Source organism: Diabrotica virgifera, chromosome 2 (genome assembly GCF_917563875.1).
Source record: "Diabrotica virgifera virgifera chromosome 2, PGI_DIABVI_V3a".
NCBI lineage: Eukaryota > Metazoa > Arthropoda > Insecta > Coleoptera > Chrysomelidae > Diabrotica > Diabrotica virgifera.
This window is the reverse complement of record NC_065444.1, coordinates 234,146,732-234,163,634: the sequence shown is the minus strand read 5'-3', so window position 1 is coordinate 234,163,634 and position 16,903 is coordinate 234,146,732. Positions and strand designations below refer to the sequence as shown.

The window sequence follows — 16,903 nt, the reverse complement described above, 5'->3', positions numbered from 1 at the left end:
AATTAAAAAAAAACGAAGGGTGCCTATGCTAGTTTTGCAGGCGGAAACCTAATACCCTAGTGTCGGGGACTGAGTTAGGACCTTCGTATCCCAGACTGGTGCCATGTAGAGAACGATTAATTCCCTAACAATGAAGGGCTCTCCTCTCGGCCGATCTTAGCGTAGCCCTTTTAGTCACCCCTTTACGCGTTCCTTTCACCTTGCCTTTTGATTCAGATTAACTCCAGTTATAAAGAGACTTCAGTAAAAATTTCTACAGGAATCTAAGGTCCGACTTATTACTACCAACGCTAATGAATGTATGTTGTAATTTACTAGAGCTTCTTCAACCTCCCATGGTTCTATGCTATCCGATGCTTATAGTCATTGACAAAAGAAAATAGATTATTTTTCTATCGATATGATTATATTCCTTTTCAGTTTGAACCTGGTAGTTGTAAAGTTTTGTTTCTTTTTTTTTTCTATAAACTGTTCGCTGCTTTCTTCTTGATTTTTTAAATATTGTTCTATTATCCTCTTATTTCTGTATTTAGCTCTGTATTTAGAAGTTTAGCTCATTCTAAACAAAATTATGTATATCAATACAAGAAGAAACAAATCTGTCTTTAGGCGATAACAAACCTCAGCAGAAATATCTCCCCCTTTGCAGAAACAAACTTTTAACGGGTCTGAATTCAATATGTTATGCAGCACTAGTTTAAGTCATTTTTTGAAAAGTTTAGTATGGGTAAAATATAAAAGAAACGTTTTTTTTGCTTAGAAGATATTGTCACAAACACACATTTGTTTGTTTTTACATACTTTTTCCATTAGAAATTGATGTTTTTTTAATAAACTAGAAATGGCATGAGGTTATGAAGCATTCATGTATCATGCATATTATATGTTTGATTAGAGAAAATGACAACTTTAATTTTTTAGGTTCACAAATACCCCCTAAGAAGTCACAGCAAGATACCATCGAACAGCTCTGTCTCCACTTCGGTAGTTGAAAGTAGCAGTACGATCAATTTACCAAAGAAAGTTTTACCAGTTCGTTTAAAAAGAGATTTTGTAGCGCTGGGGACGAGCAGCAGTCAGCCCACCACCAGGGACGTCCAAGAGCCCTCTCGCCTCACACGCAGCGGTGCAGTGTTGAGGCGTAGCACTCGGACTAGCAAAGGTAAGTACTTACTGTTATTGTCCAATGTAGATGCCACAGTTAGAATACATGATATAATGAAACCGAAGATATGACACCACGCAGCTCCTGTCAAATGTCAGGTGACGTCAATACGTGACGATCTCGACATTTTTGTCATTTGTTGTTGTTTGTTTCTGCTATTTATACAGGGTGTTTGGTAAAGAATGGGCCATAGCTTAACCTCAGGTTCCTGAGGTTAAAATAGGCCGATTTAAGCTAACTTACCTTAGTACAAAGTTTATAATAACCGAGATACAGGGTGTCAAAGTTAAACTTTTTTTTTATTTATTATTGAATATTTCCTGACAGGTATGAGATAACAACATGAAATTTTGCATGTGTGGATTTTTTGGGTCGAGAAAACTAAATTCCCTACCAAAAATTATGTATTTCCCAGGGGGCGCCACATACGCCTTTCAGCACTCATTTAGTACGTTCAATTTTTTTATCCCTCACTCTGTATAATTTTGACAGTAAAATTTTTATTCTCCTATTAGTTTTACTTAAAAAAGGTATAGTTCTTTCATCTTTCATCCAAAAATGTATCGCAAATTTCTTCAAATGGAATTTGCGATGCAATGACATAAATTTGAGAACTGGCACAATTTTTATGGTTTTAAGTTATTTTTCGGGTGGAACTACAATGATATTATGCTAAAAATGATGGTGTATCGCAGATTTAAAATGCGTTTATCTCGAAAACGGTTGAGTTTAGGGAGATAAAAGAAGTATACCTTTTTTAAGTAAAACTAATAGGAAAATAAAAATTTTTACGTCAAAATTATACGGAGTGAGGGATAAAAAAAAATTGAACGTAATAAATGAGTGCTGAAAGGCGTATGTGGTGCCCTCTGGGCAATACATAATTTTTGGTAGGGAATTTAGTTTTCTCGACCCAAAAAACCCCCACGTACCAAATTTCATGTTGTTATCTCATACCTGTCAGGAAATATTCAATAATAAATAAAAAAAAAAGTTTAACTTTGACACCATGTATCTCGGTTATTATAAACTTTGTACTAAGGTAAGTTAGCTTAAATCGGCCTATTTTAACCTCAGGAACCTGAGGTTAAGCTATGGCCCATTCTTTACCAAACACCCTGTATAACAGCCCACAGGTTAAACATTTGGAAAAATTGGTTGTCAGAAACGATCATTATATAGCTATTTCTCAATTAGAACATAATGAGATCGATACTGAAATAATCTCACAGAATGGTGAAGATGACCATATAAGAATCGGTAGATATGGAAACAGGAAGATATAACCTAAGAAATTGTGATCAAACAAAAAGCCTTCACACAAATTTCCACTGCAGAACAAGTTACAGATGTGATGACCAAACCTCTAACGAAAATAAGATTCCACATCCTCTCAAAGACGGGACTGATGTAGATGCGAAAAACCTTTTTAATAACGGAAAGTATTAAAATTTAGTAGGTATTAATAAGGTTTTTCTCATTGTATTCAGTGAATGTCATAATTACGTTAGTGTGATAATAATTTTAATGAAAATTCCACACCTGTAATTTTGAACCAATCAAAATACGTTATTTTGACAGATCACCATGGCAACGGAGGTATTTTATCGAAAATTTTTTGCTCGTGGGGTACCCAACAGCGAATTATAGTGGAAATTTTTTGACGTTTACAATAACAGAACATTTTTGACAGACTGGTTTTTATTTGTTTACATAATTTAGTTTTGATTCATTTTCTATCACTTGTAGTTACTCAAAACTTATGTAAAATTGAAGAATATACTATTTTCTATCTTGAAATGGTATTCCCATGCAACTACAATGAGTAGAAATTACGAATTTGAAAGCCTAATTAATTGCTGACAAAGCTATGGCGCGCTATTAATCTGTTCATGCAGCTTTGGATTTTCAAATGCAAATTTGGTGTGGAATTTTCTTACCGAATACCACGCGAAGTCAAATTAATATCCGGAAATTTTTTTTTGATCATGAATATTTTTAGAAAATTTCCCTCGTCTGCGACTCGGGAAATTTTCAAAATATTCACGATCTCAAAAAAAATTTCCGGAAATAATTTGACCTCTAGTGGTATTACTAGTGAAAATATCACTATTTTAAGTGCAAATTTGCCTATTTTATCTTCAATATATCCATAATTCACAAAAGTTTATATCCATTACTTTATCACTACGTTTCGTAAAAAGAAATTTAACATAAAAAATCCGTAATTTTGTTACCAGAATGCTTCCACTCTTCATGTTATCCATAGGTTATTTCAAATTGGCGCCGCTTACTAGTCACGTATTGACGTCATGCGCAGAACCGAACGAATTTCAAACACTTTGGTGTCATATCTCCTAAATTTATTGTATCATGGTTAGAATACATGTATTTCTTACGGGAGAACGGCCGACCACGTTTCCGGTTTGACCCGAGCGGCGCATCAGGACCGGATTTAAGAATCATAGCACTGGAATATACGCGCACACAACAATAGGGATGTTCACAAAAAATTTAAGTCATTTTAAATATGTAAAACGATTAAGAAACACCCTAGGCATAATTCTCTAAAATATTAAGAAAATTAAAAAAGCCTGTCTATGAAAGAACTTCATTAGAAATCTAGCATTATTTTAAATTTCAAGAAAACGCTTCTGACGTCACTAGTCGTATACCCCAGCGCGCGCCATGTCCATTTATTCTTTAGGTACCTGTTTGACGTTAGTTCAGGTCATTTTATTTTGTATTTTGTTCTCTCGTTATTTTTTATCAGGGCTAACGTTGAGTTTTATGGTGAATTTGTTTATTTAAAGTGGATAGACTTTCTAAGGACATAATTTTGGGTAGTACAAATAAATAAATAAAATAAAAGGTTTTAAAACAGCTGATTCGCTTAACCTAGCTACTGTAGGTACATGTAACAATGGTGTCTGATTTCTTGTCATCTTGTAAAGCAATAAATCAACCACAGAGCAGTGGAATGTTTATTTTAATAAGACACAGGGGTGAAAAAAAAAGAGTACATTTAGTGTGATTTTTAATTTCAAATATTTCATTCAAAGAAAACTTTTTGTTTATTCTAACGGACTTTCAACCCTCGTCCAATCCTGTAAACTTTAAGAGTAAGAGTAATAACGTAATCTTTAATTCTGCGTTCAAATTGTTCAAAAATATTTATTAGTTTTCTCATGATTCGAAAAAATTAATGCATTTAAATAGCATTTGCCCTACTAATTTAAATGATGTCTAGTTTATAGGGTCTGTCGGTAATAAATAGGTAGGTACTTTATGGACACCAAGTCTTGAAACCTGCAGACAAATTGAAAGATAATAAACTAGGTACTTTTCATTTTTGTAAAAAATTTTCTTGCTAACCCATTTCGTTGCCTGGATATTTAGAAACGGATATTTAGAAGTCCAAAATACGAAGTTTTCGACTGTAGGTATTAAGAATTTTTATAATTTATTTTGTTATAACTAAGCTAACTTAAATCTAAAACATATAGAATTGGGTAAAAATGAGTATTTAATTTAAGGCTATGGGTACATAATTCGCAAATATTTTACGTGTATCCCTACTTTTTCTGTCTTTACACGGCAAATTACGTGTAGTAAAATTCACACTGGTATGGATATGTAAACATTACTAGAATGTCATTCTACTTGAAAATGTCATCATTAATTTAAAGAGATGGCTTTTGAATGTTCTTGGATAACTGTTATTTTTATAATTGCAAATTAATAATTCAGTTAATAAATGTGATAATTTTTTCACTAACTATGTATTCAGTGATTGTAATAATTTATTTGTACAACAAAAACTAATACTCAATCGAGAAAAGAGGAAAAGTGTTAAAGTGATTTTTTAATAATATATTGTTATGGAACGCTTACAATTTTGAACATAATATTTAACAACAAAATACTTGGATCACAGAATATATTATCCTGATGTATTCTCTGCTTGGATCTTCCACAAATAATACACAATAAATAAATTTTTGTTAAGTTCACGTCTTAAATAAATTATTTATCAAATACACTATATATCAATAATATTTAATCAATACCTCAAAATATTCCCGATGCAATGTCAAATATTTAAAATTGTCACTGATTGTCAGTGTCTGACTGACAATATATGCTGACAATATTATATTCGGCTGAGTGCGTTGTAAGACAAAGATAGATTTGCAAAATATTACCACGGCATTGTGTGAATTTTTTTCGAATCCTGAAAAAACCAATAAATATTTTTGAAAAATTTAAACGCAGAAGGAAAGATTAAATTATTACCGAGGGCCGAAAGTCCCTTAGAATAGATAAAAAGTTTATTTTGAATGAGATATTTGAAATTAAAAATCACACTAAATTTTCTCTTAGTTTTTCACCCCTGTAACTTATTTAAATAAACATTGTAGGAGTTCTCAGGGACTTTCGGCCCTCGCTAATAACGTAATCTTTCATTTTGCGTTTAAATTTTTCAAAAATACTTATTAGTTTTCTCAGGATTCGAAAAAAATGAATCCCCATTTGAATAGCATTGCAGCCGAAAATACGTACCGATCCTCTTAAAAACTCATTTATTTAGGAAAAGATCCATAACTTACAATAAAGAAGTGATCTGCGCAAGAGAAAAGCTTGGTTTTTATTGATACATACTTCTTTTTTACGTTTCTTTTTACGATTTAAATTAGCTGGAGCTGTAATAAAAATCTTGTCAGAATTGTTTTTAAAGGTATTTACACACCAATGAACAAAACACCACTTATTTGGTTTCATTTTTACTTATTAAATACGTAAAGAACTGCACACATTAAAATATACTTCGTAAATAAGTGACAAAACTAGTGGTCGATCAAAGACGATACGACTGCTGACGTCAGAGACCGTAGCCTCGGTGCAGGGTAACGTTTTTCTAGCCTCCAAGAAAATCAACTTTATGATTGCTACGTTTTTATATACCTTACAATCTATTGAATTTAACTATATTTAAAAATTAGTGAACATCCCTATTGCCTACGGTTGTATCCACCGTGCCGACAAGAGCGGCATCGCTGTGCGCCGTACGACCAACACTGCATTCTAACTGTGGGTTCTATTATAGAGGCGTGATTCTCTAAAGGTGCCTACTGACTTAAGCATTTTCTTCCAAACGAGCCGAGCGCGCACAAACAAGTAAATGTCAGGTTATTCGAAGTGTTCCTTCTATTCGCCGCGTTTCCACGTTCTGCCCTTATTTCAGTGTTCGTCCCACCATTATAGCAGAGAATTCAGTTTATGTCAAATAGAAAGGAATTAAAAAAAACATCAAAAAACATTGGATAAGAAGGTTGTTTTTAAGAGTAACAGAACAACTCTATTAATAGTAATTATTATACAGGGTAGCGACAAAGTATGAAAACACGGTAATTTATCGAAAACCGCTAGAACGATTTTTATATATTTTGGTGGGTAAGGGTCTTCTAATGCGGCCGATATTATAGTGGTAATTACATTGTTGTCAAATCTTCCGTTTTTCTGGAAATTTAATGAACTTTCTTATTTCAAATGGAACACCCTGTATATTTTTTGCGTTTTAAAGTTCTTAAGAAATACTTATTATTTTTCATGTTATATTCCCTATACCTAAATGCCAAAATTTCGGAGTTATTGCTACATTTATTTAAAAAACAATTTTAAACAAATTATAAAAATCAATTTTTTCGGCCCGGGTAGACATTATTTTAGGTTCTCTGGATCATTGGGAATAAAAAAGGTCTTTTGTAATTTTCCTCTAAAGTTAATTGTTTCTATTATAAACAATTTAAAACTTAAAAAAAATCGAAAGATTACGATTTTCAACCACGAAGTGCCTAATTCAAGTACAAACCTTATTTTATCAGTTACCGATAAGTAATTTGGTCTTATTGTCTTATTTCATTTTAAAACATTGTTTTTTAGTTTGTGTCTCTCATTTGGGCTTCATTAACAATTAAAAAAACCAATGTTTTAGAATAAAACGTGCCAAAAATTCTTATAGGGAGCTGATAGAAGAAGGTTTGAGCTTGAATTTAGGTACTTCGTAATTTCAAAAATAATTTTTTTACTTGTGTTTTTGAACCTTGAAAATCGTCGTTTTTCGATTTTTTCAATCTTAAATTGTTTATAACTCAGAAACGATTAACTTTAGAGGAAAATCACAAAAGACCTTTTTTGTTCCCAATGATCCAAAGAACCTAAAGTAATCTCTACCCGGGACAGTCGTACTTCAACAGCGTAGGTGAGAACATCGTTAAAGTATAGAACAATTATTAATAGTGTAGTAGTAATATTAATTATTATTTAATAAATATAGTTATAGTTATAAGGATATTGTGAGTTCCTAGTGCATTTATATGGAGGTGGATACTGAGGGGAAACCCCCTCCTCAACCAGATCCTGGAGAAAATATAGATCCTGTAAATCAGATAAGTGGTTCAAATAATTTAAATTTAGTTATAGATTCTCCTTTAATAAATAAACATGCAAATGAACAAAACAACAAAAATCAGTTTGTATCGAAAGAAAAGTTTGTAGATTCTAGTTTAAATCCAACACCGAGTTTATCGGTTTCTAATGACAACGATAAAAAAGATAAAACAACATTCTTTTATCAGTCTACGGACACGGCTCCTTTTCAAATTTATATTGAAAACAATACGGATAATTATACAGGGCAGTTAAATGCAATAAAAATTGGAGAAATAATATTAACATCATATCCGCAATTAGATAATAAAATAAAACAAATACAGTCTATAGGGAAAAATCGTATTCGGGTATTGTTGAAAGATTATTTAAGTGCTAATATATTAATAAAATCACACATTTTAAAAAATAAAAATTTGTCTGCATACATTCCTAAATTTTTAATATTTCGTTTGGGAATTATTAGACACATTGATAAAGATTTACCAGTTGATTATTTGAAAAATAAAATTAGGGCCTATGATTTTCATCGTAAATTTGAAGTTGAATTTGTTAAAAGAATGAATCGAAAAATAAAAAATTCAAATAACGAAATAGAATTAATACCCACAAGTACCATTTTGGTTTCTTTCAAAAGTCAAACTCTACCTAAGTATGTAGAAATAAATAAGGTTCTTTACGAAGTAGAAGTTTATAAACAAAGGGTTGTAATGTGTAATAATTGTTATCGTTACGGGCATATTGGTAAGCAATGTCGTTCTAAAATAAGATGCTTGAAATGCTCTCAGAATCATGACACAGTAACCTGCTCATCAGAAGAAGTTACAGTAAAGTGTTTTTCTTGCAATGGAAACCATTTTACAAACGATTTTAGTAGATGCCCAGAATACAATAGACAAGAAAAAATTAAACAAATTATGTCACAGTCAAATTGTTCCTTCAAGGATGCAAATAGTAGTGTTCCTAAAAAAAGTTACGCTGATATAGTATCTAAGCATTTAACTACAACCACAATTGATAATAAAATAGTTAATTCTAATCTAGAACAAAATTCATTATTAAATTCAGTTAATGTTCATGTACCGTCTACATCGTCCAAGTCATTTCCACCAATATCGTACCAGTCCAATACGCGACCCATTTCTCAACGATCAAATCCACATTCATATTCTCAAGCACAATTAAATAGCTTTCCAAAAAAAAGTAAAAGATCGTATCCTTTATCTCCCGATCCTACATTGTCAGAGCACCAGTCCATTGTTAGTTCAGTTAACCTTCCGTTTAAAAAAGGAGGAATTTTGAGCACAGAACAATATCTTTCCAATATCCAAAAAGAAAATAATTCAGAAAACGAAGGTAATGAAATTTCAAACTTAATTTTTCAGATAGTTTTATCAACCATAAATATAATAAAGAGCAAAAATAAATTCGATATACAAGAAAACGAAATTACAAATATTATTAAAGCTAGTTTAAATAACCTTTTTGAACATGGATCAGATAACTCTTTGTCAATGGAATCTTAAATCGGCAAATTCAAATAAAGAAAACTTACAATATTTGTTAAATGAGAAAAACATTGATATAGCTTGCTTGTCAGAAACTAGATTTACATCCAATAAATATTTTAATCTTCCAGGCTACAATATTGTGAGGGATGACCGTTTAGACCGCAGTGGTGGTGGAACGGCCATCCTTATTAAGTCGAAACTTTTGTATACGGAACTACCGATCTCTGTTCTCCTACCTAATTGTAATCAAACATCCATTATTGTAAAATGTAATGATAAAAAAAATATTACTATTGTATCGCTATACGTTCCACCAAAAACTAAAATTTCTTTGCATATTTGGGATAAATTCTTCAGTTCTTTTAAGCCACCTGTAATCTTTACAGGAGATTTTAATTCGCATAATATTGCTTGGGGTGGGCCAAACACAGACTGCTACGGCATAACACTTATGAAAGCCCTAGATCGAAATAATCTTGTCTATCTAAACGATGGAACAGCTACATTTATAGGAAATTATTTACAAACTCAGTCAGCTATCGATTTGACAATTTGTTCTCCTTGTATAAAACATTTACTACATTGGCAAACATTGAAGGATCTTTACGGGTCTGATCATATTCCATGCATTACACAAATATATATGTCTCCCAAAATTAATAAATCATTATCTTGTAGAAAATGGAATATTAAAAAGGCTAACTGGGATCTATATTATATGGAGTCCCATGAACAGTTTAGTAAAACAGAAGTTGGTGATTACAATTCTTTTATACAAATTGTAGAAACCATAGCAAACCTTTCTATACCTAAATTTAAATCCAATCAATGTTCAAATAAAAATAAACAATGGTGGAATGAAAAATGCCAGTATTTAGTACAGAAACGAAAAAATAGTTTTCATAAATATATGAATAATCCCACATTAGATAATTTGTTAGAATATAAAAGAACTGATGCTATAGCAAAAAAAACTTTTAAGCAAACTAAAAAAGATAGCTGGATAAATTATTGTAAATCTCTCAATAGATCAGTACCCCTTAAGACTATATGGAAAAAGGTAAATAACTTTAAAAATCGCAAAATCTCTAATCAAACTCAATCAGATCAAGAAGAATGGCGAGCGGAATTTCATAACATTTTAACTCCTCCATATGTATCACCTGATCCAATCTTTCTTGACTGTCCAGGGGTGACAGAACATCATAGTAGTGTCAATTATCTCACCAATCAGTTTTCAAAACAAGAATTAGATACGGCATTTAAAAAGTCTGCCAATACAGCCCCAGGTTTTGATAATATGCATTATTCTATGTTGTTTAATCTTTCTAAACCAGGAAAAATTTTGCTTCTAAATCTACTAAACGATATTTGGTTAAATAAAATCGACATACCTTCACAATGGAAAAACTATATTTTAGTTCCCATACTTAAGCCAGGAAAACCAAAAAATCAAGCATCGTCATATAGGGCCATTTCTTTATCATCATGTGTTTTAAAAACATATGAAAGAATGATAAAATCACGACTAGAATTTTTTTTAGAATCTAATAACCTTATTCATAGTTCTCAATTTGGGTTTCGGAAAAAAAAATCGGCATATGAAAACCTGGCCAATATTGTTACAGATATTCAACTATCACTTTCCAATGACCAGTCAACATCAGCTTTATTTTTAGACATAAAAGGGGCATATGACAACGTAAAATTAGATATATTATATTTAAAAATGTGTCAAATGGGAATTCCTCAAAGTCTAGCTAAACACGTATATATTCTATACAACAACAGAAATCTATTTTTCAGAGAAAATAACTCATTCTCTGAATGCAGACAAACATCTATGGGGTTGCCACAAGGTGGTATATTAAGTCCTATATTATATTTAATTTACTCAAGTGATTTAATTGTTGACATCCCACAAAATGTATCTATTTTGCAATATGCCGATGATATTGTTATTTACACTCGTCACAAATCCATTGAGATAGGCCATAAGCAACTTAATTATGCAGTAAAAAATTTAGACAATTGGACTTTCAATAATGGCTTATCAATTTCCGAAGAAAAATCAGTATTAGTTACTTTTACAAGAAAAAGATTTCGTTGTCCTTCTCAAATAAAGTTATCAAAATATGTATTTCCTTACAAATCTTCTATTAAATTTTTAGGAGTAATTTTAGATTGTAAATTAAATTGGAAAGAACACATAAATTATGTAATCAAAAGAACAGAAAATAGTGTAAATTTATTAAAAACTTTCAGTCATTCCTCCTGGGGAGGAGATCCAAAAATAATGTTACTGTTTTATAAAACACTTGTCAGATCTATTTTAGATTATGGTTCTTTATTTTACCATTCTGCAGCGGAATCAAATCTTAAAAAAATAGATCAAATAAAAAACAAATGTCTTCGACTCAGTATTGGATACTTGGGAAGCACGCCTATAGACGTCATGGAAGCTGAAACATGTGAACCACCACTGAACCTGCGTAGAAGATTTTTGTCTGACAAATTCGTATTAAAGTTAAGTTCTCAGAAATCTAAGGTGTTGGCTAAAATATCCAGTTTAGCCAGTATGGTTTTGACATCTAAATATTGGGAGAAGAAAAAAACACCGTTATTAGTTGAAAGTTTTATTACCAATGTACACAGATATGAACAACTTTATCAATCCAATGGTATCCCTTTATGGAATTATCCCTATGAAATGTTTATATATCCAGTAAAGACTCATATTAATGTTAGATACTTGTGTCAAAACAGTGATATTATACAAAAAGAACATTATCGGGAATGTACAGTTAAGTGGAAGGAGTATGGAAAAATTTATACTGATGGATCGAAATCGGAACATGGAGTTGGTTGTGCCGTTTATTACCCTTCTAAAAATATTAAGTTAATATACAAACTACCAGAAATGTTGTCAATTTTCAGTGCAGAGCTTATTGCCATAAAACTAGCAATTAGTATGTGTTTAGAACAAGAAGATGATAAATTTGTTATATTCACAGACTCTAAAAGTTCTGTAGAAAAACTTAAAAACCTTTGTTTAAATCCTAATTTAAATTATATACTTCTTGATATTTTGGAATTGTATCACAATGTATTAAGTATGGGAAAACAAATTTATATTTCATGGATCAAAGCCCATTCAGGTATAGAAGAAAATGAAGAAGTGGATTCTTTAGCAAAAAATGGTGCGAAAAATGGAAGAATACTCGGATCAAAAATACCAGAGTCTGACTTTATTCCAATTTTTCGAAAGGAACTAAAGGAAAATTGGCAGCTAAAATATGAATTAGGAGAGAAGGGACAGTTTTTTAAGAATATACAACCAAAAATAAGGGACAAACCATGGTTTGAGAATATATGTAATCGTTCAATTATTCGGATTATAAGTCGAATGCGCTGTAATCATGCCTTATTTCCCGTGTATAAATGTAAAATAGGTTTGTTAGATAATAATAAATGTCTTTGTGATGAAATTGCCGATTTACAACATATTATTTTAGAATGTCCTTTAAAAAAATTAGAAATTGACAAGCTTTATCAAAATTTAATATCTTACAATATGAAATTTCCAATAAATTTTTCAAATCTATTGACATTAGAGGATAATAGTATTTATAATATTATATATCAGTATGTAAAATCTACTAACATTACATTGTAAGCAGTATTGCGACAGACAAAAAAAATTTTTTTTCATTGTAAGCCTAAACCGAAAAAATAATTAAAAAAATAAATAAAAAAGACAAACAACAAAATAAAATATGTACTAAAAAATAAAAAAATAATAATAATAATATAAAAAAACAAAACAATAAAAAAATACATAAATCCTAATAAAACGAAGTGAAATAAAAAAATTAAAAAAAAAAACAAAAAAAAAACAAAAAAAATACATAAAAAAAAAATAATAAAAATATGCAAACAAAATCATTAGGCATTTACTAACATACCAATATTGTATTGTATACAAATTATTGTTACTCAATGTACCACGTATATAAATGTAAGTGTATAAGTAAGCAATGGTTGATAAAACTATAAGAAAACATGACTGGCCTTTTGGCTACGCCAGTGCCATTAACTTAGTTAAAAAAAAAAAATCTCTACCCGGCCGAAAAACTTGATTTTTATAATTTGTTTAAAATTTTTTTTTTTTGTAATAAATGTAGCAATAACTCCGAAATTATGGCATTTAGGTATAGGGAATATAACATGAAAAATAATCATTATTTCTTAAGAACTTCAAAACGCAAAAAATATACAGGGTGTTCCATTTTAAATCAGAAAGTTCATTAGATTTCCAGAAAAACGGAAGATTTGACAACAATGCAATTACCACCATAATATCGGCCGTATTAGCAGACCCTTACCCATCGACATACAGGGTGGGGCATTAGTGTGAGAAAGTACAATTACTCGTTTGCCGTAAGAGATACAAAAAAAAGTTACTTAGGTAAAAGTTGGGGCACGGATAGGACCATATTTTAAAAATATTTTCAGATATATAGGGTCACCCGTATTGGCAGGGTGACACAAACTTATGTTTTTTTAAATGGAACACCCTGTATATTTTTACATTTTTGGATTCTCCTCGATTTCTTCTTTCTCAAAATATAGGGTTTTGTAATATTATACGACGTAGATTGAAAGATAATTACGCTTTATTGTTAATTTCGTAGCAACATTCACACCCTGTAGAATTGTAGTGATTTGACATCAAAGTTTCTATTTATGGTCAAACGATTTTTAATATAGTCTACTATTGTTAAACATTAATAATATAGCGAAAAGTTTAATATTAATATACAGGGTTGGTCAAAACTCGGAATGAGTATTTTCTGAGTTTTCTAAATGAAACACCCTGTATTTTAGTATTCTAATGAAATTATATTTTATGGTACTTTTTTATTTCTTAAGCATTCCCGATACCTAAGTGCTTTAATTTTTGAGTTATTCGTGATTCTTTAATTAAAACATTAATTGCAACAAAAATTACGTGAAATTTTATTAGGTGGATGTGCAAATATTCAATCAAAAATAATTAAAAAAAAAGTAGATATTAATCTAGACTAATCCTTAATTTATTAATATTGGATGAGATATCCAAATACCTACGTAGTTAAGATTGTTGGTGCGTAAAATATGAATAAAGACATACAAGATTCTAGCTAGTTGGCTATGGCAATAAATTTGCTAAAACATTTGACATTATACTATTTTTATAGTTCCAGTTGATACCATTACTAATAATTTTTTAATAATTAATTGATGAGTAACTGATTAAAATGGTTTTTGTGCTAGGAGAGTATAACAAACATGTGCTACTAGCAATAAGAATTTTTCATCAGCAATTCCCTGATAAACGAAAACCTAGAAGAGAAACTTTTGAAAGTATACTAAAACGGTTTCAACGGACTGGATACTTAAATAACGAGACACCTGACCGAATAAAAACTATTGTAAATGAATAAAATGAATTAAATGTAATCCTTAGTGTAACTGAGGATCTGCGTATTAGGAAGAACGTTCTTATGATCTAGCTATCTAGACATAGACTGTTGAAATCGTTTTAGTTTACTTTCAAAAGTTTCTCTTCTTGGTTTTCATCTATCAGGGGATTGCTGATGAAAAATTCTTATTGCTAGTAGCACATTTTTGTTAGACTCCTCTAGCACAAAAACCAAATTGATCAGTTACTCATTAGAAAAATTCATATTAGTAATGGTAACAAAGCAACTGGAACTATAACAATAGTATAATGTCAAATGTTTTAGTAAATTTATTGTCATAGCCAACTAGGTAGACTCTTGTATGTTTTTATTGATATTTTACGCACCAACAATCTTAACTACGTAGGTATTAGGATATCTCATCCAATGTTAATAAATTAATTATCAGTCTAGATTAATATCAACTTTTTTTTAAATTATTTTTGATTGAATATTTGCACAGACACCTAATAAAATTTAACGTAATTTTTGTTGCAATTAATGTTTTAATTAAAGAATCACGAATAACTCAAAAATTAAAGCACTTAGGTATAGGGAATGTTTAAGAAATAAAAAAGTACCAAAAAATATCATTTCATTAGAGTACTAAAATACAGGGTGTTCTATTTAAGAAAACTCAGAAAATACTCTCTCCAAGTTTTGACCAACCCTGTATAGTAATATTAAACTTTTCGCTATATTATTAATGTTTAACAATAGTAGACTATATTTAAAATCGTTTGACCATAAATAGAAACTTGGATGTCAAATCACTACAATTCTACAGGGTGTGAATGTGGCTACGAAATTAACAATAAAACGTAATTATCTTTTAAACTACCTCGTATAATATTACGAAACTGTATATTTTGAGAATGAAGGCATCGAGGGGATTCCAAAAATGTAAAAATATATAGGGTGTTCTATTTAAATAAACATAAGTTTGAGTCACCCTGTCAATACGGGTGACCCTGTATATTTGAAAATATTTTATGTTATGGTCCTGTCTGTTCCCCAACTTTTACTTAAATAACTTTTTTTGGTATCTCTTACGAAAAACGAGTAATTGGACTTTGTCACACTAGTGCCCCACACTGTATATAAAAATCTTTCTAGCAGTTTTAAAAAACAGAGTTAACAAAAACCCTGAAGGTCACTTGCATTGCATAAACGAACGTCTGTCATCTCCTAACGGTTGCAGGCAAATTGGTTTTACTGTACGTGAATCTTGTTTACTACTTTTTTTGTGAGTGTTAATTCTTCCGCTCCATAAGTACATGTAACACACACTGATCAAAGATTTTCCTTTTGGGTCGTATGGGTAGGTCCGATTTAAATACATATTTTCTTTATTTCAAGCCCTAAATATTTGGGTGGGTTTTCTATTTGTAATGAATGTCTTCTCACTAAAATGAATAGTTGTCCTCATTTATGAGCAAGGCTGATGATGCCCCATACAACGAGAGATGTTTAGAACAAGAAATGTAGCTGAGATAATGTTGACCAAAAATGTTTATTAGCACTTTTGTGTAGAAAGTACTCGAACAACACCGGAAGCAACTGGTGATTTGGAACATCATTTACGCACTCGAAATCAATTTTTTAAATCAACTCGGCGGTAAAAAATCCGATATCTTTTGATTGGAGTGTCCTATCGCCAAAAATCAAAATGCATTTTAAAGGTTAATAGGGCAGCTTTCATATCCAATTTTTGCATTTTGTCGCAAATGAAGTCACTTTATACAGCTGCTACATAAATAAGAATTGCGCGATTTTTGTCATTTTGTACGATTCATTTTGCCATTTTGTATATGGGGGGTTTTTAGGAGTAAGCTCTGTGGTAGGAGTGGTAAACTGTTTTCGCATCTTTTTGGGTTCCAGAACTGATATTCTCAGCAAAATTCAGCTTGCTGTTCGTATGATTTTTAGAGGTGAAATCTCTCACGATATGACTAATAATACTCTGGCAAATGTACTATATTTTGGCAAAATTTTGGAATGTGTTTAATTTGTAGAACAATTAACAATATTGTTTTTAATAGAGATTACAGTTCTTTACAAATAGTTTCTCATGACTTTGGATGTAAATTAATTAGGGAAGCAGGAATTTAACAATTTAGCATTTCCCATTATATTTCCTATGGCCCATTTGACGCTTCACCACCCGATATATCTAGTCGTGTATGGAACTCGTATATACGAATCATAGGCCAGGAACCGAAGCTTTTCACCTCGCAATTTTTACAGAATGGATCGGTTTGCTTGAAAATTTG

The 16,903-nt window shown here is 30.8% G+C and overlaps 1 protein-coding gene across 3 annotated transcripts in view; it reads left to right on the top strand.

Moving 5' to 3' along the window:
- The window catches only part of LOC114348372 (E3 ubiquitin-protein ligase TRIP12), a 249,767-nt gene that overhangs the window by 82,958 nt on the left and 149,906 nt on the right, over positions 1-16,903 (top strand). For all 3 annotated transcript variants that reach the window (XM_028298962.2, XM_050643127.1, XM_028298954.2), the window contains exon 4: positions 922-1,162. In XM_028298962.2, coding sequence (XP_028154763.1) covers positions 922-1,162 — 241 coding nt within the window. The remainder of the gene's footprint in view (positions 1-921; positions 1,163-16,903) is intronic.